Genomic DNA, 24562 nt, shown 5'->3' with positions numbered 1-24562 from the left:
GAGACTTCTACTCAGATCCTGGTTTTGACTTGCTGGGGATGTGGCCTGCAGGTGCTTGCCAAAGAAAGCCAGGCAAGCAGAGCCACCCAGTGTGAGAGGAGTCTTGGTGAAGTCCCTCAAGAAGTAGGTGAAGGAGAGTGGCTTATCTGCATAGCATTCAGTAGCATGAGGACTTCATCAATAGGATGCACATAGACAGCTAGGATGGAGGATGCCAGCTGACTAGAAAATACTAACGCAGCACCAGGGGAGGAAGGAAAACCAGCTGTTCTACGGTGAGGAGACAGGCTGCTTGCCACCTCCTTTGATAGGGCACCATGTTTCATCCTCCACCCAGGATCCCCATCCATTACAGCCAAGAACTTATATGCTGTACAGCCTCCACGGCTGAGAGGCTCCCAGCCACCACCCCCACGAGGAGGAGACATAGCATAGTGGCGGTCGGGGACTTCCTTCTGAGTGGGATGGAGGCATGCATCTGCTGACCTGACCTAGTGTCCCAGGAGGTGTGCTGCCTGACTGGAGCCCACACCAAAGATATCACAGGTTTCCGAGGCTCATCCATCCGTCTGACCACTACCCATGCACATGGGTTCTAAGATATTGCCAGGTATGGCCCTGAGCAGAGCAGCAGTGATTACAGGACCTTGGCAGCGAGAGTGAGGGAGTTGGGGGCACGGGTTATATCCTCGTCCATCCTGCCCTTTGAGGGTAAAGGGCCAGGCAGGCGCTCACACATCCTGCAGATGAATGCTTGGCTACACAGATGGTGTTGACGGAAAGGCTTGGTTTCGGCTTCATTGACATGGGTTGCTGTTCTAGAAACGAGGACTGCTGGGAAGAGATGAGGTCTACCTGACCCAGAAGCGGAAAAGCATCTTTGTGCACTGACTCGCCAGCCTTGTGAGGAAGGCTTTAAACTAGGTTCAAAGGGGGCAGGTGACAAAAGCCCACAGGTAAACATAAACAACGATGACCTTAGCAGGGGGTTAGATGATGGGGAGGAAATGGAAAATTACAATAGAGTCATAGGATCAACAAGAGGGAAAATAGTGGAGGAATCTCTTCCACATCTTAGATGTCTATACATAACTGCAAGGAGTGTGGCAAATAAACAGGAAGAATTAGAAGTATTATTATATAAGCTAAATTATGGCTTAATTGGCATCTCTGTATAAATCTCATGACTGGAATATTGGTATGGAGGACAGGCAAGGGGGGAAAAGGGAGGATGTGTTGCATTATACATCAAGAATATATACATGTGTTCTGAGGCCTAGAATGAGGTGAGAGGCATACCAGAGACTTTCAACTGGGTAGAGATAAAAGAGGAGAAAAATAGAGGTGATGTCATCGTAAGGGTCTACTATAGATCAGGCTGAGGATGTGTATAAGGAATTTCTAGAACAAGTAACAGAGGTATCCAAAACACAAGATCTTGTAGTAATGGGAGCTTTTAACTATCCAGACATGTGTTGGAAAAGTAATATACTAAAAAACAGTATCCAACAATTTCTTGGAATGTATTGGGAACAACACATTTCAGAAAGTGGAGGAAGGTCTATGTGACTGGGGACTCCTTACTGAGAAGAATAAACAGGCCTATAACCAGAGCTGATCCAGAGAACAGAAGGGTGTGCTGTCTACTGGGTGCTAAGATACGGGATGTGGACCTGAGGTTGAAGAGGATCCTAAAGGGAACAGGAAAGAATCCACTGATCGTCCTTCATGTGGGAACAAATTATACCGATAGATTCTCGCTGGAACGTATGAAGGGAGACTGTGCCAGACTGGGGAAGACTCTTAAGGAAATGGAGGCTCAGGTGCTCTTCAGTGGGATTCTGCCTCTTCCTAGAGAAGAGTAACAAAGGTGTGACAAGATTATGATGCTCAATAGATGGCTCAGGCAGTGGTGCTATAAGGAGGGCTTTGGGATGTATGGCCACTGGGAGGCATTCATGGACAGAGGACTTGTCTTGGGATGGACTCCATCTGAGTAGGGAGGGAAATAGACTTCTAGGATGGAGGCTTGCACAACTGATTAAGAGAGCTTTAAACTAGGAATTTGGGGGAGATGGTTGGGAGATGTCCAGGTAATCTCCACGCCAGATTTTAACATTGAGAGGGAAGAAAATGAAGTAAGAAAGGATACAGCTGTGGGTAGGAGAATGGACATGAGGAGGAAGGGCAGTGTGGATACCAGTCTAATAGGTGATACTGGCGGTAGAATGTCTGTGCCTAATCGGGTGAAGAAGTGAGTGAGGCCAAACAGCAAAAAGTAAGATGTTTATACACTAATGCGAGGAGCCTAGGTAACAAAATGGAGGAACTAGAGCTACTGGTGCAAGAAGTGAAACCAGATATTATAGGGCTAACAGAAACATGGTGGAATAGTCGTCACGACTGGAGTACAGGTATTGAAGGGTATGTGCTGTTTAGGAAAGACAGAAATAAAGGTAAAGGTGGTGGAGTAGGATTGTATATCGATGATGAGGTAGACTGTAAAGAAATAAGCGATGCAATGGATAAGACAGTCAGTCTGTCTGGGCAAAAATCACATTGGGGAGGAAAGCTACTAGAGCCTCCCCTGTGATAGTGCTTGGGGTGTGCTATAGGCCACTGGGATCCGATTTGGATATGGGTAGAGACCTCTTTAATATTTTTAATGAAGTAAATACTAATGGGAACTGCGTGATCATGGGAGACTTTAGCTTCCCAGATATAGACAGGAGGACAAGTGCTAGTAATAATAATAGGGCTCAGATTTTCTGAGATGTGAGAGCTGATGGGTTCCTTCATCAAATAGTTGCTGAACCAACAAGAGGGGATGCCATTTTAGATTTGGTTTTTGTGATTAAGATTAAATTACTATGAGGTGAGTGCATAATTGATTGAAAGACCATACTGAAAAAGTACTTATCAATGGCTCGATGTCAAACAGGGAGGATATGTTAGGTAGGGTTCTGCAGGGGTCAGGTCTGGGTCTGGTATAATTCCATATTTTCATTGATGACTTGGATAGTGGAGTGGAGAGTATACTTATGAAATTTGCAGATAGCACCAATCTGGAAGGGGTTGCAAGCACTGTGGAGGAAAGGATTAGAATTAAAAACTACCTTGATAAATTGGAGAATTGGTCTGAAATCAACCAGATGGAATTCAGTAAAGACAGTTGCAAAGGAACTGTGCTTAGGAAGAAGAAAATCAAATGCACAACTACAAAATGGGGAATAACTGCTAGAAGGTAGAGGGGTCTGGAGGGTATAGTGGCTCACAAATGACCCAACAATGTGATACAGTTGAGAAAAAGGCTGATATAATTCTGGGGGTATTAAGAGGAATGACATATGTAAGACATGGGAGGAAATTGTTCTGTTTCACTCAGCACTGATGAGGCTTCAGCTGAAATATTGTGTCCAGTTCTGGGCCCCACACTTCAAGAAAGATATGGACAAACTGGAGAAAGTCTAGAGGAGAGCAACAACAATATAAGGATTAGAAAACTTGACCTATGAGGAAAGGTTTTTAAAAAAACAAAAACAAAACTGGGCATGTTTAGTCTCTTTTTTTCTTTTTTTTTAAGCCTGAGGTTAGACCTGATGTCAAGGTTCCTCCCCCACTCTGAACTCTAGGGTACAGATGTGGGGACCTGCATGAAAAACCTCCTAAGCTTATATTTACCAGCTTAGGTCAAAACTTCCCCAAGGTACAAAATATTCCACCCATTGTCCTTGGATTGGCCGCTACCACCACCAAACTAATACTGGTTACTGGGGAAGAGCTGTTTGGATGCGTCGTTCCCCCCAAAATACTTCCCAAAACCTTGCACCCCACTTCCTGGACAAGGTTTGGTAAAAAGCCTCACCAATTTGCCTAGGTGACTACAGACCCAGACCCTTGGATCTTAAGAACAATCCTCCCAACACTTGCACCCCCCCTTTCCTGGGAAATGTTGGATAAAAAGCCTCACCAATTTGCATAGGTGACCACAGACCCAAACCCTTGGATCTGAGAACAATGAAAAAGCATTCAGTTTCTTACAAGAAGACTTTTTTAATAAAAATAGAAGTAAATAGAAATAAAGAAATCCCCCCTGTAAAATCAGGATGGTAGATATCTTACAGGGTAATTAGATTCAAAAAACATAGAGAACCCCTCTAGGCAAAACCTTAAGTTACAAAAAAGATACACAGACAGAAATAGTTATTCTATTCAGCACAATTCTTTTCTCAGCCATTTAAAGAAATCATAATCTAACACATACCTAGCTAGATTACTTACTAAAAGTTCTAAGACTCCATTCCTTGTCTATCCCCAGCAGAAACCAGCATATAGACAGACAGACCCTTTGTTTCTCTCCCTCCTCCCAGCTTTTGAAAGTATCTTGTCTCCTCATTGGTCATTTTGGTCAGGTGCCAGCGAGGTTACCTTTAGCTTCTTAACCCTTTACAGGTGAGAGGAGCTTTCCCCTGGCCAGGAGGGATTTCAAAGGGGTTTACCCTTCCCTTTATATTTATGACACCTGATAAGTCATCAAATATATTACGGGTTGTTATAAGGAGGATCATGATAAATTGTTTTCCATGTCTGCTGAAGGCGAAACAAGAAGTAATCAGCTTCATCTGCAGCATGGAAGATGGGGGTAAAAGTTTCTAACTCAAGGCATGTTTCAGAGTAGCAGCCGTGTTAGTCTGTATTCGCAAAATGCTCAAATAAATTGGTTAGTCTCTAAGGTGCCACAAGTACTCCTTTTCTTTTAACACAAGGCATAGTTAGCACTGGAATAGGCTTCCAAGAGAGGTTGTGGAATCTCCAACATTGTTACAGGTTTGCCAAACCCCTGTCAGGGATAGTCTAGGTATACTTGGTCCTGCCTTAGCACATGGGGCTGGACTAGATGACTTCTTGAAGTCCCTTCCAGCCCTACATTTCTGTGTTTCTTTGTAGATGTGTTTTTTGAGATGTTTATATTTCTTTACATATAAACAGTATTTACTTATTTCTGTATCATGTTGGCATGTGTACTGAACACTTGTCATCATGAGAAGTGAATTAAATGTTTGTGAAACAGTTTAAAAATAGGAGACCTTTGCAACTGTCAATGTAATTATACCAGAATAAATGACAGCCTTAATCAAATGGGGATTGTTGGCTCCTTTGTACTTTGCATACTGTGATTTGAATATAAATCCCAATACTGCTCGAAGGCATTGGAGAAGCTGCATGACAGAACTTGGCATGACTAAACCTAGTATTCTTCTTTAGAACAATGGAAGAAATATCTGTGTTGGTTCATCCATTCCTAGCTTGTCTCCTAAGTAGTTGCTGAGGAGGATTATGAAAGGACAGCGACAATTTGTTTAGGAGGAAATTTTCCAAAGGCACAAAGGGCATTAGGTGCCTAATTATGCTGTTGAAAATCTCTCCCTTAATATAATATCATAATAGCATATATTCATATAGCAAGTTTGATCCAGAATGATCCGAAAGCTTTTTTATACTTTGTAAAATTTGCTTTAATTCCTACTTATGGAGAGCTTATAATGTCTGAGCAACAGGGGGAAGGAAGCTTGTGGCTGTTTGTGGGGTAGTCTGCTCTTCTAATGGACTGTTCTACTCGCCAAGAAAAAAATTGCAATAGCCAGGTGGGGGGTCATGCCAAATTAGGGAGGGTCTCCCAAATCAGGCACTGTGGAGTGTTTCAGATCTAGAATGAGCGGATTGCGACACACTATCATGTAATAGAAAAATACAATAAATGCTAAATAATAATAATAATTTCTTTTAAAAAAAAACTTATCCCAGCATACTGTTCTGATCTTTTACAGTCTAAGGCAGTGGTGGGCAACTTGCGGCCCATCAGGGTAATCTGATTGTGGGCCGCAAGACATTTTCCTGACATTGACCATCTGCAGGCACGGCACGGTCCTCCTGCAGCTCCCAGTTCCTGCGATTTGCCGTTCCTGGCCAATGGGAGCTGTGGGAAGAGGTTGTCCACCACTGTTCTAAGGTCTTTGGGACAGGGACCACATCATCTTGTATGTCTGTATGGTTCCTAAAACAGTGAGGCTTAATCTTGATTGTACCTTCTGGGTGGTGGTGTAAAATAAACATTAAACAATAATAAATGTCCTCACATAGGGTATGCACAAGAACTTTGTATCAGATAATAAGCTTTCTTATCACAGAACCCTTTTTTAAAAGAAGGCTTTGGTAGAAAATTTACCCAGAATTAATGGGTGGGATTTTAAAAAGAATTTAGCATCGGCTTAATTCAGTGCCCATTGTAGTTAATGGGAGTTTTACCATTGGTTTCTTTGGGAGCAGAATTAGACAAAAGTTGAGTGCTCTTGAAAATTCTGGTCTATATTTTTAAGATATTTAATTTTGAAATAACATTCTACACAATTAGAAGAGGACTAATTTCCAAGTAGCATGATATAAATTGTGCTTACTAGAATAGTTTGTACATTCTTTCTAAAGAAAACAAAGATATATTCTGAGGTCAAGGTTTTCAATGCAGACCTCTGTGATTTTAGGTAACTCAACTTTAAAAGGCCCCAATTTTCATAAGATTCTGCGCAACCAGTCACTGAAAACCAGGCCCCTTTAATGTGTCTGAAGTTGGGCACCTCAAATCAGTAGTCAGCTTTGAAATTCTTGGGCTACATATGTACTTTAACATCTAAGAAATTTCTCTATGGGCTGGTTTACACTGAAAACTTACATCAGTATAGCTACATGTCTCAGGGGTGGGATTAACCACAGTGAGGGAGAACTATTGTAGCGAGTGTCTACACTGAAACACTACAGTGGCGCAGCTGCAGCTGTGCCGATTAGAGTTTAAGGTGCAGACATAGCCTCAGTGAGGAGCTAGTACGCCATAAGGGCCGCGTGATAGTAGCACATGATCAGATAGCAGAAATGTGAACAGCCTTCAACTTTGTGTGCACTGTAAAAATATTAAGAGTAATTAAGGAGTGAATTCAAAAGTTTCTTCCCTGTAGGCTGATGGCAGTAAATTGCTGATGTGTGTGGATACTGTGCTCCATCAGTATACCAAGTGAGCTCCTCAGAAACATTAATGACTTTATCCTTACAACAGCCCTGTGAGGTATGGAAATATTATCTCTGTTTTACAGTTTGGGAGCTCAGGCACAGAGAGATTGCCACTTGCCTTTGGTCACACTGGGAATCTGTGGCAGACATACGAACTAAAGTCTGATATCTTTGAGATCCAGTCTAGTGCCTGAGTCCTTCCCTCTTTCCCCCCCCTCCCCCCCCATGTGTGTGTTACTCCTTCCATTTCTTTCTTTGGACTGCTTAGTCAAGAGCAGTTATTTCCTCCCTCACCCTGCTCTCTGTGTGTAGAGAGCTTTGTGCTGCTGGTGTGCATCCTGCCACCTGCTTATATTGCTATACGGATGACTACTTCCCACTGCAGTCCATTCCTGCTTTTCTCTGCACTGTAGGATCCCAGAAGAAATCTGAAGTAACACCTTTGGGTGAAATTTGGCAGGTCTACAGAATCACTTGCCATTGGGGAGTAGAAGTAGCAACAAGAGTTTCCATAGATAGGTGGGCGTTGTAGTGCTGGAAGAGTTTATGGAATGCCAGGAGGTTTTGTCATGCCTCTATTAAGTCCACCGGCACGTTGCTATTGACTTCAGTGAGGTCAGGTTTTCAACTAGGGCACACGTGGCTTTTCTGGGTTAACAGTTTCTGCTTTCCCCTGGTCATTATAATTCCCTATGTTCTGGAGATTTTTAAGTTCCCAGAGCATGGACTTTTCATCAGCTATCCTCTCCTTATAGTGATTTTATGCTGGAGTGGAGTGCTTGCAGTATGGGGCCAAAAAAGGCATTTCAGTTTGATCAAACTTTTTCCAGTCAATAGAAGGTAGTATGAAAGCGATTGTTCTTTCCTGAAAAATAGAAAACATACATATGCATATTGGATATGTAATTATATATAAATATGCATAGAATGAGTGTGTGTGTCTGTGTATATATGGCAGAGAGAGAGGGTGAATATTGTGGAAGCACCATTTGCAGATCTACACTTAAATTTGAGTTGAACTTTACATTTTAGTCATCTTCTTTGTTGTGTGAAAGATAAAACTTAGCCTTCCCAAAATTGTAAGACTTCGTGGACTAATTTTTCTGAAACCTTACAAGTAAATCTATGAATGTTTCAGTTGAGATTAATTTAAAAATGGGTCTTGTAAAAATTTAGCACTAGATGCCAAACATTTGTGTGTGTGCATGCCTTATTATCTTAGTAACAAGATAACATTGTCTTTAAGCTTCCCTTATTGTTAACTCATTGAAATGTCCTGCATGGGCTACATTTGAAGAACTTTTGTTTTTGTACTGTTTTGTGGGGTTTTTTGGCCATTTTTCTTCATAATAGAATGTTTCTTTTTCAGCAGTGCTGGCTAATTAGTTTTCAAAGAATTCTAAAAAGTATCACTGTCTTTCAAATTGCTGCCATTTCCCATTATTCACAGAGAAACTGAAGCCACAGGCTGTCCTTTGCAATAATGGTCTCTGCCTCTTTTCACCTGCTCCTCAGAGTGTTCCTCTCTCTGGAGCTGTGCAGAAAGTGGTTTACCTGTCCCACAAAGGTTTTGACAAGTCAGATTTGTTTCCTTCAAGACAAAAAACAAAACAACAAGTTGAAATCAGAATTTTTAACTGACCATCCAAAACAAAAATTGGTTTGAGTTGGTCAAAATGTTTTGTTTAGGGAATTTTTGAAACATTTCATTTCAATTTCAACCTTTTTTAAAAAAGGTAACTTTTATTAGTATACAAAATAAGTAAAATTTCAAAAAGAAAAGTAATTTCAGATAAAAAAATGAAGCTTCTTGTTTAGAAAATGTCATAACTGGACAGTTCAACATTTTTTGAACCTTTTTTTCAAAAATTCTGAACTGGGAGATTAATCAGAACCAATCCTTTCCTCTGAACAGTGTCAGTTTGGAGGAATCAACATTTTTCAAGAAAAAATGTTTATTCAGAAAATTCCCAACTAGCTGAACGCTCCTCCTCCTCACTGTGCAGGAGGCTACTCTCTTGCCTGAGTGCAGCTTGGCTTCAGTCTCAGATGGTATGAACATCTCCAGGTATAGAAATCTGGGATCACTGTGACATACCAGGGTACAATCCAGACCAGTGAGGGGCTGTGTCACCCCTGCCCTGCAACCTTAGGTGCCTTACAATGCCTTACTGGTAATAGCTTCCAGCTGGACCACCCCCAAACAGCCTTCCAGCATGCAGTTCACACCGTGAGTGTCCGTGTGTAACTGCAGCCTGCCAGCCACACTTGGGTTACATGCTAGCTCTTGCCAGTCTGTATAATACTGCAAGGTGATCCCAATGCATTACCAGTCCTGGACTGTCCCTGGAAGTGTATGTCTTGTATTGCCCAGCCTTCTCCTGGACAGTCCAAATATATTAAGTTCCTTATTCCTTTAAAGAAATAATATACATCCGTTTATCACCTTAAATGGAGTTACGCAGACACTTTAAGTTAAACGCACTGGATTAGATAAAACAATGAAACATTTATTAGCTAACTACAAAGATATTTTAAGTGAGTACAAGCAATGAGGCATAAAGGTCAGAATTCAAAGCAAAGTTTCTCACCACATGCTTCCAACAGCATTACTGAACAAACTTGCTGGTCAGGACTCCTCCCCCAGAGTCCAACAGCTGTTGTCTTTTTCTTCTCAGGTGGAGAGAATGAGATGGGCAGAGAGAAAGAGGAGTGCATTGGGATGTTTGCCCCTCCTTTTTATAGTTTCAGCCCCTCTTTGAAAAGCATTTCCGGGTGAGAACCAAGATACAGGGGGCTGGTGGACGAAGGAGACATCATGCTGTTTCTTTGCTAAGTTGCAGATCTTTATACCTGCCCTCCTTTCTTGCCAAAGAATGGCCACTTGATAAGTGATAGCTTTTTTGACAACTCGCTGGGGGCATCAGCTTGCCCTTTGTCTTTGAGAAACTGGTTTAGCCACTCCCTAGACTTATCTTGGAAACACACTTCAGTCATGATTTCAGCTTATGTTCATAACTTTACAAACATGTTGCTACATGCATTTTAGCATGATATTACTGATTAGCAAATTGATTTTTCAAATGATATCTCACAAGATAGGTCATGTACAAAGATTATTATAGTAGTGTGTAGGATGTGAATACAAGGGCACATTCCATCACAATCAAAAACACTAATATGCCTTAATCATACAATTATTTCATGGTGTCACTATAGAGCTGAGTTAAGGTTGTTGAGGTACTTCAACTGTGTATTTGCATACCTTGCTATGTTGAATTTATTTTAAATTTAACCTTACCTGAATTTCCTGGGTGCGTTTACTCTCAACCCTAACTCTATTTTATCCTAGTTTTTGTCTGTGAATTTTAAAGTGCACTACATCTTGTTACATCACATCCAATTTGTATCACCAAGGATTAACAGTATATTATTAACTGACAGAGAATGTGAAGATTCCTATCAGTCTTTACAGAATATTCCCAATATGCATTCAACAGTGAGATTTACTGTAGCTCTGTCTCTTTTCTGCTACATGAATTTATTAGAATCCTTGAGTTCAAGGTCAGAAGGGACCCCCAGATCATTTAATCTGACCTCCTGTATATCAGAGCCACCAACTAGCACACTACACCCAACAACCAAGCTTTACTCTGGTATCACCAATGATTTTGCAAGATCCTCTTTTAAATTGTATTTTTAAAATAAATAAAACACTGACATATTATTAAAACAAAATCCTGTAAATGTTGTGTTGTACCCAAGACTTGACTTGATGAAACAAAAAAGAAATCTGCAAAGCAAGCCCAAATGTTATTTATAATATACTGTGTCAGTCAATTGTTTGATATGGCAACATTACTTCTGATACTCTGCTTACAGCAGCATTTTGACAGTTACTTGGTATACTATTATTTATTCTCTCTTCCACTTATCTTGTTCATGTTCACAAGTTGCTTAACAGAGGCTTAGAATGTTTTTTTAAATATATTTTTGGTTACACAGATTGAACAAGAGAAATGTAATGGAAATTGGACTTGCAAAGCATGACAACTCCAATTTTGTTCCAATTTACATTAAAATTCATTTTTATTTTCCCTTATGCGGGTTAGTATTATTTTTTCTCTTAAGTAGTAACAAAGAAAGTTGACTCAAGTCAACATCTGTTGTTAAGTTGAGACTTTCATTGCCTCTTCTATGTTACATAGATTTGAAAGAGCTGATGTCATGTTGTGCATCCGATGCGCAAACCATATATTGGAATGTGGGTGCCTATTTCCATACTGTGATGAGTACGTCCACAGACCCATAATTGATAAAATGTTACACTCGGTCCCAGGTATGGAGGTAGTTTGAAGTGCTTTCCTCAACTATCTGTGGTATATTCTATTTTTTGAAAACTCTGTTTTAACTAGGATTTTCCCTTTTTAAAATAAATAATCTTGGAGTTTGGGTGTGGGAGGGAGTGAGGAGCACAGGCTCTGGGAGGGAGCTTGAGTGCAGGCTCTGGGCTGGGGCAGTGCATTGGGGAGTGGGAGGGGATGAGGAGGGCGGCTCTTACCTTGGGTGACTCCCGAAAGCAACTGGCGTGGCTCCTAGGCAGGGGGAGGGGCAGGGGGTCTCCATGCACTGCCCCTGCCTGCAGACACCATCCCCACAGCTCCCATTGGCTGCAGTTCCCAGCCAATGGGAGCTGCAGAGTCGCCATTTGGGCTGGGGGCAGCGCGCGGAGGCCACCTTTTCCCCTCCCCCGGGCCGCATGGGTGTGCTGGCCGCTTTGGGGAGCGGTGCGGGGGAAGGGTCCCTGCTCTTTCCCCTCCCTTCCAGCTTCCCCAGCATGAAGAAGGTGCTGGGAGCGAGGGACGGAGAGGGGAGGAGTTGATCAATGGGGCTCGCGAACCCCCTGGAGTACCTTTGGGGACCCCGAGGGGTCTACAGACCCTAGTTTGAGAAACGCTGTGCTACACAGTTGTTTCATGTGTGCTCACTGCACTGTGATTTTGAAAATGAGGTTCAGTGTACCATACTGCTTCAATGACTGCTGCTTTTACACCTCTACACTTTTCCTCCCTTTTCTTCAGACTGCATTTTGAGAGTAGCTACCAAAGTGACAGCCAGTACTTTAATGTCTAGCTCTATCCAGCTTTGAATTGGAGCTTCCCTAGCCTCTTTTCTTTCCTCCAGCAAAGCAGCCATTTGGAAAGTATGGGAAATAAAGAACAGGGACTATCCTGGCCAGCTTACCCCTCTCTCTCCTTCAGCAACATGGGAAAGAAACCCTGAACTCCAAGGCTATTAAAGGAGAAAGAGGTTTCACACGGTAAAAATTAAGGAGTTCCAATGCGCAGGATTGGCTAGGACAGAGCCTCTCTCTCCTTTTGAATATGAGGGAGTACAAAAAATATAATATGACACCTCTTAGGTGTGGTGTCATTATCTTACTAGCATTCTTTTGAGGATGCAGTGAATTTTCTGTACTGTCTCCTCCTGATATTGCTGAACTCAACAGCATTCCTGAAGTGGCAAGCTGTGACTAGGAGAAATTTCTCCATTTTTGTAACTTTACTGACTAATACAGAGTACCCAGATGCCCAAGATAACCAGGGCCACTCACAGATTTCAAGGCCAGGAGGGGGGTGGCAGAAGCCTCTCGTGCAGGAAGGCTTTTGCTGGAAAGGAGGAAGAATGCTTTCAGTCTGGTATAGTGGAAACCCTGGAATCCCATTAAAAATGTAAGTTGGCTTCGTGGCCAGTGAATTTCCCTTTCTCTATATATACATGGGGAAGATTGTTCACTTGCAGGTCTATAGGCTGACTTAAGGGTGACCTTGGCCTTCATGAGAACCTCCTCCGTTTCCACCCTTGCCTCCAAAGAGAATCTCTCCATCCTATGGTAGGTCCTCAAGCTTCTGATGAAAAATGCAGCTATATATGCTAGCAAGCTTCAGTGCCGGAGACAACTGCCCTTGCTGCCATATCACTGATTAAAGATGACAGCACCTCTGAGACATGGTTGAGTCTACTCTCTCACAAGTCAGCTTCTTGGACTGTTTATATCTCCATTTGGAAAGAGAGAGAGTCAGTGAAGAAAAGAGCCTTTTGCTACAGCTCAAAATGGTATTTGGCCATGAAGAACAGATACGAATGTTATGATAAAGTCTGCATCAAAGGGTAATCCAGCATACTAAATCACAGTCTTTGAATTTTAGATCAGAGATTAAACTGAACTCTGTATTTAGAGCACCAGGGTGATATGTTCACCATGGTAGTGCTACTAAGTAAATGGAATGCTGTATTTTATACTAGTTAGTTTTTTTCAAGGTGTGTGGATTCATTCCTAGACATAGGGCATGATGCAAAGCCCATTTGAAAACACTGGGAATCTCTCTCTACTTACTTCAGTGGGCTTTGGATATAGATAGATCACGAGTTACTGTATATGCATCCGTGGAGGTCACAAGTATATGGGATTACCATAGACATATCTATGTCTGATAGAATGGAGCACAGTCTTTGGCACAGCTCTAAGTGAGCCTTTTTCAGTGTATATTTGAGTATCCAAAAGCACTGGGGAGTCCAAAAGGAGCTAGAGACTTCAAACTGATGTTACAATCAGCAGGTCCAGTAGCTACATAGGCAGATTATTATTGTTTGTATTACAGTAACATCTAGAAGCCACTAACCAAGGATGACAGCCCTCTTATGATAGGTACCGCATATAACAAAAAGATGGTCCTTGACCCAACAAGATTACAAGTTAAGAATGCCAATAGAACTTCCAGTCCATCAGATGCCATTAACAGATTCTCACTTAGTGACTTGCACTAGAGGAAAGTTCACAGGAACTGTCTAAGCTCACAAGGGTCTGGGAGTTGCAACCAAAATGCACTACTAGCATTTACTACTACTTCTTTCATGTGGCTGGTGTAGAGCAGCAACTACAATTTCACCTGAAGTTGATCGGTGCCAAATGGCTACATCAGGAATAGCAGAATTTATTGTAGTAATGCCTCCTCCATATTTATAAATTGGGCAGTAGGTAGTGATATGTTCGATGGGAACTACACTTGCACACCGGGGAGTCCTTGATTTTCCATTTGTGCATTAGATATCTGCATCTACCATGGTTGGTTCAAATTCGGTTCAGAGTTGACCAAGATGACTGTGGAAGGTCAAACCCAGGAACCTTCTGCGTGGAATCCGCCACAAGGTGCTTATTTTTTAAGTCTTGTTTAGCCCCATCTGCTTTCCAAGCCTCCTTCTGATCGTAGCCTGGTTGTATGAGGCTAAACTAATGTTCCCAGAAAGGCTTGCAGGACTTTAAGACGTTGCAGGAGGACATTGTCAAAGTCTTGGTGAATAGGAAAACATCTGTTTTCCTGGATTCACTGAGCTTTGTGGACTGTTGCAGCAGTTCGGTGTATCAGCAGGGGAGCGATTCTTAGAACAGGTGGCCAGGGTGTTGGAGATGACTTAAGAGTTCCTGTAATGCATTGCACCACTGTATTCAGCTGGGTATCCACAAGTCGCATGCAGCTGCATCTGCTCCATACCTGTGTGGAAGATGGCACGGGGCCCACTCTGTTAAGTGAGAGTTCATGACTAATGCCATCAACTCGGTGACCAAACATTGCTCAGCAATCTCCCGATCATCAGAGCAGCAACTCAACAAATCCTAGCACTTATTGAAAATGGAGGAGGAATACTGACTAGGAAGTTGCAAGACAGTGAAACTTGTTCAGTAATAAACTAATTTATACCATTTACTGCACCCCAACCCCTTAGGGGCCCCAGCCTGGTGAAAGTGAGTGAGGGTGGAGGCGAGCATGTGATGGGGGGGGGGGTGGAGTGAGCGGGGGCATGGCCTTGGAGCAGGGGTTGGGGCAGTGGTGTGGCCTAGGGGAAGGGGGTGGGCCAAGGGCTGAGCGGCGGGGCTTGGAGGTCCCCAAAAATTTTTAAGTCAAAATGGGGGTTGTTGGGTTGCTAAAGTTTGAGAACCGCTGGTGTAATACTTAGACATTGGAAATGATGGTCATGTTTAACTTGTGCCTTCTCTGTATATATCCATAGGGCATTTAAAAATCGGTATTCTCATAAATGCAAATGTCTATTGACTCCATTTCGTACAGTGTCCTTGGTTATGAAATTTACAGAAAAGATGTAGACTAAGTCAGTTGTAACATTTTCAAATGTATGTTATGGTACAGTGCACACAACTAACAAATAGATGTCACTGTTTGCTTATACTATAGTTGTATATGTGAAGAATACCAATCACTTTTAGCTTTAATATAAATAAAGGAAACTTCAGTGAAATTTTATTTTAAGCATCACACCCAGTATAATTATATTTAAAAGTAAAATTTAATATTTTTCAGTATATCAAATTTGGACGGTTTTGCAGAACAACAAAGAAGGTTAACACATTGCTTAATTTAGCAAAATGGCCTCCCAGAGAAAAATACTCAGCTTGTCAAAAACAAATGAATAAATTGAGTTATGATTCCATTGTTTTGCTGAATTTCATATCTGCAGTTTTAGTTTTACATATTGTTTATCTCAAATGTTGTGCTTCTCTCTCTGACCAACGGATAGGGTGACCAGGTATCCGGTTTTTGACTGGAACATCCGGTCAAAAAGGGATCCTGGCAGCTATGGTGCTGACCGGACTGTTGAGTGTCTGGTTGGCGATGCTGCGCAGCAGGGCTGGCAGGCTCCCTGCTAGGCTCTGCGCAGCTCATGGGAAGCAGCTGGCATGTCCCTTCTCCGGCCCTTACGCATAGGGGCAGCCGGGGGCTCCTCACGCTGTCCCCAACCCAAGCACCTCCCCCACCGTGGTTCCTGGCCAATGGGAGCTGAGGGGGTGGTGCTTGCAGATGAGGCAGCGTGCAGAGCCTCCTGGCCGCACCTCCACATAGGAGCCAGAAGGGGACATGCCGTTGCTTCCGGGAGCTGCTTGAGGTAAGTGCTGCCTGGAGCCTGTACCCCAACCCCGATCCTCCTCCTGCCCTTCGAACCCCTCTGTTGCAGCCTGGAGCACCCTCCTACACCCCAAACCCCTCATCCCTGGCCCCACCCCAGAACGTACACCCCCAACCAGAGCCCTCATCCCCTCTTGCATCCCAACCCACTGCCTCATCCTGGAGCTCCCCCCTGCACTCTAAACTCCTAATTTCCGGCCACAGCCGGAGCCCTCACCCCCTCGTGCATGCCAGCCCCCTGAGCCTGTCCGGTGAAAATAGCGAGTGAGTGAGGGTGGTGAGAGTGAGCTGGGCAGGGGGGTGGAGTGAGTGGGGATGGTGCCTCAGAGAAAGGGTAGGGCCTGGGCAGAGTCTCAGGAGGGGCGGGATAGGGGACAGGGCAAGGGTGTTTGGTTTTGTGTGAGAAGAAAGTTGGCAACCCTACCAACGGAAGTTAGTAAGATATTACCTCACCCACTTTGTGTCTCTAACAATAGGAATTAATTTTACATATTTTTATATAACTGGTTTGAAAACATATATAATTAAAGGAAAACTATATTTAAAAAGTAAGCCAAAAATACATCCAGTATACTGACATGTACAGCAAAATCTTCCTCTAAATGACACATATATTAAATTTTAAATTTTAATGTGGTTTTAAGGTCAAAACAATCTTTTGATTAGTACCAATTTGAGAAGTCTTAAAATCCCAGTTAATTATATTTTTTTCTCATTTAAAACAATAGTAATAGAAACTAAGTATGTATTTAATTATAAGTAATAAAAATGCAAAACTTGTTCCCAAATCACTACAGTTAAAAACCTACAAGTGGATTGTAAAAGGTAATAAACTGCACTTGGGTTTAGCCTTACGCAGTAAGCATCATGAACTGCTGTAGTCTTATTATAGTGAGTGAGAGAGACACAACCCCCCCCCCCCCATATATATATAGACAGAGTGATATGGAGCTAAGTAATGTTTTAGTGCCGGGTCAGAGTAAGACAAAACAGTAAAATCAAGAGCCTTTGGAGTTAAGTCACAGCGTTCTTGTTATAGTACTCTTTTGCCTAGGCATTTTAGTATATTGCTTTTTTATTTAATTTTAAAGATTGCTTGATGGTTAACCAGCCATCCCTGGATTTTGTTTATGTGCTCATGTCCTGTGAGCGGGCCATGTATTGAAATAGGAGACTTCTGCTCCCCTAAGCACTCCTTTTTTTTCTATATTTCAGTGATCTGCTACTCAGAACCAAGGAAACAATGGGTACAGTGCAAGGGATGGCACAGCATTAAGTGGCTGTTATCACATGAACAAGTGTAACCCAAAATAAATATTGTAAATCCCCTTTAGGTCTACCAGTCTGGACAGCAGTCCTTTCATTGTTTGCACTCATTAAGATATATTTTGGATGGAACATAATAGCGGTCCATGTTTTACATATAACAAAACCCAGACAAATAGGCTAGCAGTTTTGAAATCTGTTTTTTTAAATGAAAACCTGGTTCACCATTGGTAGGATAAGTGCCCTCAATAACATAAATGGGAAACAAAGTAAGAAAGCCATAGGGTAGAATTTCTGAGTGAAGTATAAGCTAAACATTTTGGTATAACAAAAGGGAGCCCTTCCCCCATATAGTTTAATACTCTTGTATTTGGAAACATACTTCAAAAATGAATCCTTTGATTTGACAATACAATAGGTGGCTTCTACATTGCTTTTGATGATACAGAAAACTTTTTTTTAATGTTGAATAAGTTTTTGGTTTGGTTTGGTTTTTTTAATGAAGCACTACTAGGCAGTTGGGTTATTGTAGTATCTTGTGGTCCCAATCTTGCCCCCAAACTAGACATAATTAAACAATTTCACTTGATATCTGTGGTGGCAATATTGTGAATTACTGCAGGGTCTGTGAAGAAAAAACATATAGTGAAAGTACAATTTCTGTACCTTCTCATAACCTTTTTGGTTATGCTTTCTCACAAAAGGGTTAAAGTGGTTCCTGAATCTGTGGTACAGGTGCACTGTAGTACTATGTATGTAATCTTTTTTCATGTGTGTCACAAGTTGATATCTAGATTGTTTAGCCATCTAACTGCTGCATCATCAAGGTAGCGAGGGGTTGCAGTCTTCTGACTGTGCACTTCTAGTTGTTTGTTAGTCTGCAGTGCTGCTGCATAGTCATGCCATGAAAACTGGGCCAAGCATATCTGCATTGTGGCTGCCATTCTTGCTATTCCCAGCAGGAGCCTGTTAAGTCTGGTCCAGGATATGCGTTCCAGATTGCAAAAGGTGATGTGAGTTAGGGATTCTGAAATTCATCTGCATACCTGTCTCTCTGTCCCAGAGTTTCTGCCACTCTGTGAGGACATAGCTGTTGGCCCTGATGTTCTGTTGTTCATCCAAGGTTGGCACTAAGCCATTAGCACTGGACATGAATGTTTGTTACAAAAGGTTGTTTAGAATTCAGTCATGGCAAGTCAGCAGGAACTGCAAATGTAGGTGTTTTCTTCTGGAGGTGGGCAGATCTTATAGGAAGTGTGTATTGCTTATTTGCCCCCATTGGAACCATTGTTAGCCTTGCATGCAGCAGGCTGTTTTCATCTGTCATAGCCCTCTTGCAGTTTTAAGGGAAACAGCATCTCATCGAAGTTCTGCAGAAGATGAGTCAACACATATACATTTTACGTTAATGTGTGGCTAAGACAACCACTAATGGCATGGGTGGCTGTATTCAGTTCCAGATCGAGACACCTATGCCAACTTCTGTCCCAAACTGCTCCACAATATTCCATTGGAGCAAACACCAGTACTAGGATTGAGGTTTGTAAAACACTTGCCTGAGCTCCCCAGGATGTCCTGGCTAGCTTCTGGATCAAGGAAATGTGGGAGGTGATCTTTTTCTTCACTTATTCTAGATAGGACCAATATGTTAGAGTGCAGTCCAGTTTCACTCCTAAGTAAGTGTCAGCTGGCTGGAAAGGGAGTGAAATCCTTAACACTGCCTGTATGGGTTGGATGTCTGGGCAGTTCTTCAGATAGAAGGTTGTGGCCACCGTTTTAGACTCACATAATATAAGTCTCTGCTGACGAAGGCAAATGGCCAGAGCATTCATGTTCTGGATGAGCGGCTCTTCAGTATTGTGTATTTGTTTACCACATCAGCAAGTTATATGTTATCTACATATATGTACTTATTAGCCTTAGTTGTTGTTAGGTCATAAATGCATATGTCTAAAAGGAGAAGAGGTGGAACAGATCCTTGCATTATGGAGATGCCTAAGTTGGCTGACTGTCTCCAGTTTTCAAAAAGAGGCTTTGATTTGTTATCGTTTACTTAATGAACCGCACCAAGAAATAATCTGCAACAACTTGCTGGTCAACAGTATCCTATGGATGTGACAGATCAACCAGAACGGCGCCAACTTTCTTGCCCTTCTCGAAGGCATCTTCGATGTCTTGTGTTAGGCAAATGACTTGATCTTGGTTATGCAGTCCTTGTCTGAAGCTAGACTGAATGAAGGGCAGTTGTGATTCAATAGTCTTATTGATATGCCTCAGAGTCAGTCTCTCCATAGCTTGTATGTGACACAAAAGAGATAGGTGGTTCCATAGCTCTTAAGATTTTCCAGTGGTTTTCCTGGTTTCAGAATGTCTACGAACTTTGCCCTGCACCAGATTTATGGGATGCAATTATCCTGGAGACACTGGTTGAGGAACCAAAGCAGCCAGCTTTTGGTCCTAGGTGAAGTAGAAACTCCATATTTATATAATCTTCACAGCTGAAAGACCTACCCAAGTTCTGTATGTGACCATTAGCCACTAGCTGGGTGTGATGATGATTGTGGTGACCTGGAAGCTCTCTTTTTGCTGAGGCTGGAATCTCCAGGAAGTCTTTTGATGATCTGCTACGTTTTTTGGCTAGAACGAGTAAAGTCTGTCTTTGTGACTTTCTCTCTCCATCAATCATGCCTGGTTTGTGCGAGTAATGGATTGAGTTCCTTGCTCTTAGTAACAGCAGATTTTAATTCCTGGTAGAGATTAATTGCCTCTGGCCACATAGGAACAGCGATAGCTTCTAGGGCAGAGGTCCCATAGTTTTTTTGTTTTGTTTTTGTTTATTTGTTTTTTCTGCGCCCCTTTGAGAGATTTGAATCTCATGTGCACCCCCCTCTTTCTAAGAGACAATATGTCCATGGATGTGAGGGGTCCAGGACCCCATCCTGGCCAGGATGTCCTAGTGCCTTGCCTAGGACATTCTTCAGGTGGGTGGCCCAATCAGAATGCAGTCTGGCTGCACCCCCCCTTCTCATGCCCTGGGCCCTGGTGCGATCCCTGGCATGCACGCACAAGAGCCTGTGCAGGTAGGGAGGAACTAGCTCTCAAGGGAGAGCATGCCTCAAAGAGGCCAGTAAGCTGGAAAGCCCTCCTCCACACATACACTTCCTACGTAGGGAGAGGCTGTGTCCCTCACTCCTCGTCTCTCTTTTCTTCTTGTTCTTCTGGCTTCACAGCAGGAGCTGAAGCTGGAGACTCAACTAGTGAGAGGAATTCTTATTTTATCAACAATATTTTGAAGAAACAAGAAAAAATTCTTAACCAGTCAGGTCTTCGCACTCCCCTTTGCCCCCGATAACCTCTTAGGTTCCCCTTGCCCCACAGCTTGAAAACCAGTGCTCTAGGGATCAGGTTTTTAAGCAGCTGCTTGAACTAATTTGCAGAAGTTTGGTAGGAGTTGTTTAATATTGCCTGGACATGTGAAGTTCAGGGCCAGTTCACTGACTGACATCTCTAGTTCTGCTTGAAAGACCTCCCACTGAGCTTTCCGATAATTCCACTGGGCCTTCTGTAAGCTGTTTTGTTGTTGATATCCACAGGCCCGTGGTGATCAAAGAGAGCCCATGCTGAGACTTTGGGAAAGCTTCAAGCATCTTCCACTTTTGACCACTGGAACCAGTTGCCTGGAAGATGAAAAGACAATGTTGGATGAAGAGCCTGTTACCCATCTGCTACTGTGAAAGCTTGGCATTTGCTTTGGATCATAGAAGAGTTGTAGGTCAGCGGCTGAAGTCCGCTCCGTTAATCATTCTCTGTCTGCGCTGTTTTCAGGATATCACAGATGGACATTGTGGGAATTGATGTCACCACAGTAGATGGAAGATCCTAGAAGGGTGGGCAGAGCTGGGTTTGGCCAGTTAACTGATGAAGGGTTGTAGACATTAATCAGCATAGGTTTGTTTACCTTTTTTGCCTTCCATTCTATGAAGTCATTTGGACCACATGTTTAGAACTCTGCAGGAGATGCAAACCACTGTATGGAAGGGACTCCTGTTCGGGAGCGTGCAAGCCGCTTACGAACACTAGCACGACCAGCGAAAGCTGCTGGTGAGTCTAGTGCTGGCCCCAGTGGGCAGGGCTGGGGGTGGTACAGCCACACCGGAGGAGCTGCCTGGGCTGGGCGCTGGCTCCTGCGAGCGGTGGCCTGACATACTGCTGCTTTCGCTGCTGCGATTCCTGGTAGAGCCCTGCAGCTTCATAGATATCCACTTTATATCCATGGATATCCGCATCTGCGAATATAAAGTTGTATCCGCAGAGGGCTCTACAGATGTTGACATGGTGACAGCCCTTCTCTAAGATGGCATTCCAAACTGCTTGTGATGGTGATGACCCATGACGGTATAGCCTGCAACTGGAAGCTGCACATCTCCTGAAGCAAGATAATGTGTGTTTCAGTGTTTGTAACTAAGTGGAGAAAGAGAGCTCTTTTCACTGTCGATATTTCCTTGGTATTAAAATGCAACATCTTGAGGAACAGTCCCAGGTCTAGGGTTTCTGGTGCTGGCCCTAAAAGGGGCCCCATTAGAGGACAGCTCTTTCAGTCAGATTGCATTTAAAACATGAGCCTGTTCCACGTTTTTCTTTTCTTTTCTTTTCTTTTTTTTTTTTGTCTGCTTTCATTTTGGTTGATGCTACTCATGGAGGGGATGCCATGAGATGGTAATAGACATTTGTCCACTGTGCATCTAATGATACCTCATATAAAGCAAAACCAAGGATGTCAGCTTCTGAAGCAACCAAAATTATTTTAAACTTTGCTTTTCTTTTCTTTAAAACAAAAATCTAGTGGTCCATCTAATGTGAAATCCTTTTTCCAACTTTAGCTAGTACCAAATGATTCAGAGGGATGCTGTAAAACATCCATAATGGACAATTATGTAATAACAGCCTATAGGCCAGAATATTTCTTCTTAACCCCAGGCATTCAGTAGTCTCTCCCCTGAACATTTTTAATCTAGCTAGGGTAACTATATATGCCGAGTTCCTTTTTGTACCCTGCTAAGTTCTCAGTCTCAATAATGTCAGGTGGTAGTGAATTCCACAAGCTGATTGACTATGTATTGTAAAAAAGGATTTATCTTTATTCCATTCTAAAGAAAACTGATAACTCAGTGTAAAAGCTAGGTCTAACAATTATATATTTTTAAAACAAGTTGGAAGAGAATTAAGATATACTTTTAAAATAAATGAAGCTTGAAAGATGCTCAACTACTAAGATGAACTTCATGATATTAAACATTTCGAGATCATATTTATTGGTCTTCAAATTTGTCTTTTTTTCCCCCAATGGTTTGTCTTTGCTCTTATAAGAGAGGGTAAACAGGAGTGCTCCTGTTGACTGTCTATATGTCTCTTATTATTTTGTATACCTATATTATATCAACTCTTTTACATCTCTGTAAATTAAGATTAGAGAAATGTTTAGTCTCCCCACGTATTGAAGCCTTTCCGTACTTTTGACAATTTTTATTGCCCTTCTTTGGACCTTGTGTACTTTTGCTATATCTTGTTTGCTGTATCCTACACTGATCGTAGTACTAATGGCACTATAATATTTGTCGTAGTATTGTCTGTCTTTTTCTTAATACTGCCTGACATCTTGTTTACATTTTTGACTGCTGTTGTGCATTAATAGTTCTTGACTGTGAGCTGTCTGCAGTGACATCTAGGTCTGTTCCTGAGTGGTTACAGTTAATCTACAATCCATCAACGTGTTTGAGTAGTTCAAATAAGCATTGTGATTTGCTTTCTGTTTAACTCTGTCTCAGTTTCATAATATTTTGATAAAGACTGCTCCCTTAGCAGATCAGGCAGTAACTTAACTATCTGAGAAGAAGCATTTTTCATGCAAACAATTTAGATACATAATGTACTAGGAAGATTGCATTACTCTGTCCTGCACACATGGAAAATAAGTGATTGTTAAAACTTCCTATAACATTAGGTTTTTTATACAGGTTTCAGAGTAGCAGCCGTGTTAGTCTGTATCTGCAAAAAGAAAAGGAGGACTTGTGGCACCTTAGAGACTAACAAATTTATTTGAGCATAAGCTTTCGTGAGCTACAGCTGAATGCATCCGATGAAGTGAGCTGTAGCTCATGAAAGCTTATGCTCAAATAAATTTGTTTGTCTCTAAGGTGCCACAAGTATTCGTTTTCTATACAGTATTCTATAAATATTGAATAAACTCAAGTACTTATAGTCCTGACCTGTACAGAGCTGACTCCTAGTGGTAACTCAGGGTGGTGTCTTTGTCTTTTTTTCCCTTTTTTGTCCAGGTTTGTTTTTGACAACTGTCACCAAGTCTGTCTTTGTGCTTATGCTAAATTTTGTATGGAACAATAGTAATTTCTGAATCCTTTGCTTACCATAACATATAAAGCAATTAAATTACAACTATCAAGCCTTTTAAAATGACCTACTAAAAGTGGGAGATTTCAATTTTTAATCACTGAAGTTTATGTAGTTTGTTGTTAGTAGAGCCAAATTAGGCTATCATTACTCATGCTGAGTAATATGTAACTCTGGGTTTAATGGGATTACTCATGGAGTATTAATTATGAATAAATATGGCAGTTACTCTTCAGAAGTTATTAAAATGGATATTTTAATTGACCTAGAAAAAGTGATCACTAAACAGAATAAAATAAATGGGAAATCTAATATTTAAACAGGGACACAAACCACACATTTGATATTATGTCTCTTTGAACAGACACTAAATCTATTAATGAGTGAAATACAGTAACTCCTCGCTTATTGTAGTTATGTTCCTGAAAAATGCAACTTTAAGTGAAACGATGTTAAGCAAATCCAATTTCCCCTTAAGAATTAATGTAAGGGGGGGGGGTTAGGTTCCAGGGAGATTTTTTGAACCAGACAAAAGACTATATTATATATTTATATGTATACACAGTATGAGTTTTAACCAAACAACTTAATACTGTAACACAACAATGATGATTGTGAAGCTTGGTTGAGGTGATGGAGTCAGAGGGTGGAAGAGTATGGGATATTTCCCAGGGAATGCCTTATTGCTAAATGATGAACTAGCACTTGGCTGAGCCCTCAAGGGTTGACACATACTCATCTTCCATACTAATTTTGTTAATGTAGCCTCACACTCTACAAGGCAGCACAAATGGAGGGAGGGGAGACAGCATGGCAGACAGAGACACACCCTGTGTGTGTGTGTGTGA

General features: G+C 42.0%; 1 protein-coding gene across 19 annotated transcripts in view; it reads left to right on the top strand.

Moving 5' to 3' along the window:
- Positions 1 to 24562, top strand: part of HIVEP1 (HIVEP zinc finger 1) — a 185935-nt gene that overhangs the window by 62196 nt on the left and 99177 nt on the right. For 11 of the 19 annotated variants that reach the window (XM_073332044.1, XM_073332041.1, XM_073332033.1 and 8 more), the window contains one exon: positions 20900 to 21407. The exons of the other annotated variants lie outside the window; for them this stretch is intronic. In XM_073332044.1, coding sequence (XP_073188145.1) covers positions 21338 to 21407 — 70 coding nt within the window. In that variant the 5' untranslated portion in view covers positions 20900 to 21337. The remainder of the gene's footprint in view (positions 1 to 20899; positions 21408 to 24562) is intronic. 19 annotated transcript variants of the gene reach the window in all.

This window comes from Lepidochelys kempii, chromosome 2, assembly GCF_965140265.1.
Source record: "Lepidochelys kempii isolate rLepKem1 chromosome 2, rLepKem1.hap2, whole genome shotgun sequence".
NCBI classification, from domain to species: domain Eukaryota; kingdom Metazoa; phylum Chordata; order Testudines; family Cheloniidae; genus Lepidochelys; species Lepidochelys kempii.
The sequence above is the reverse complement of the archived record's forward strand: the minus strand, read 5'-3'. Positions and strand labels throughout refer to the sequence as shown.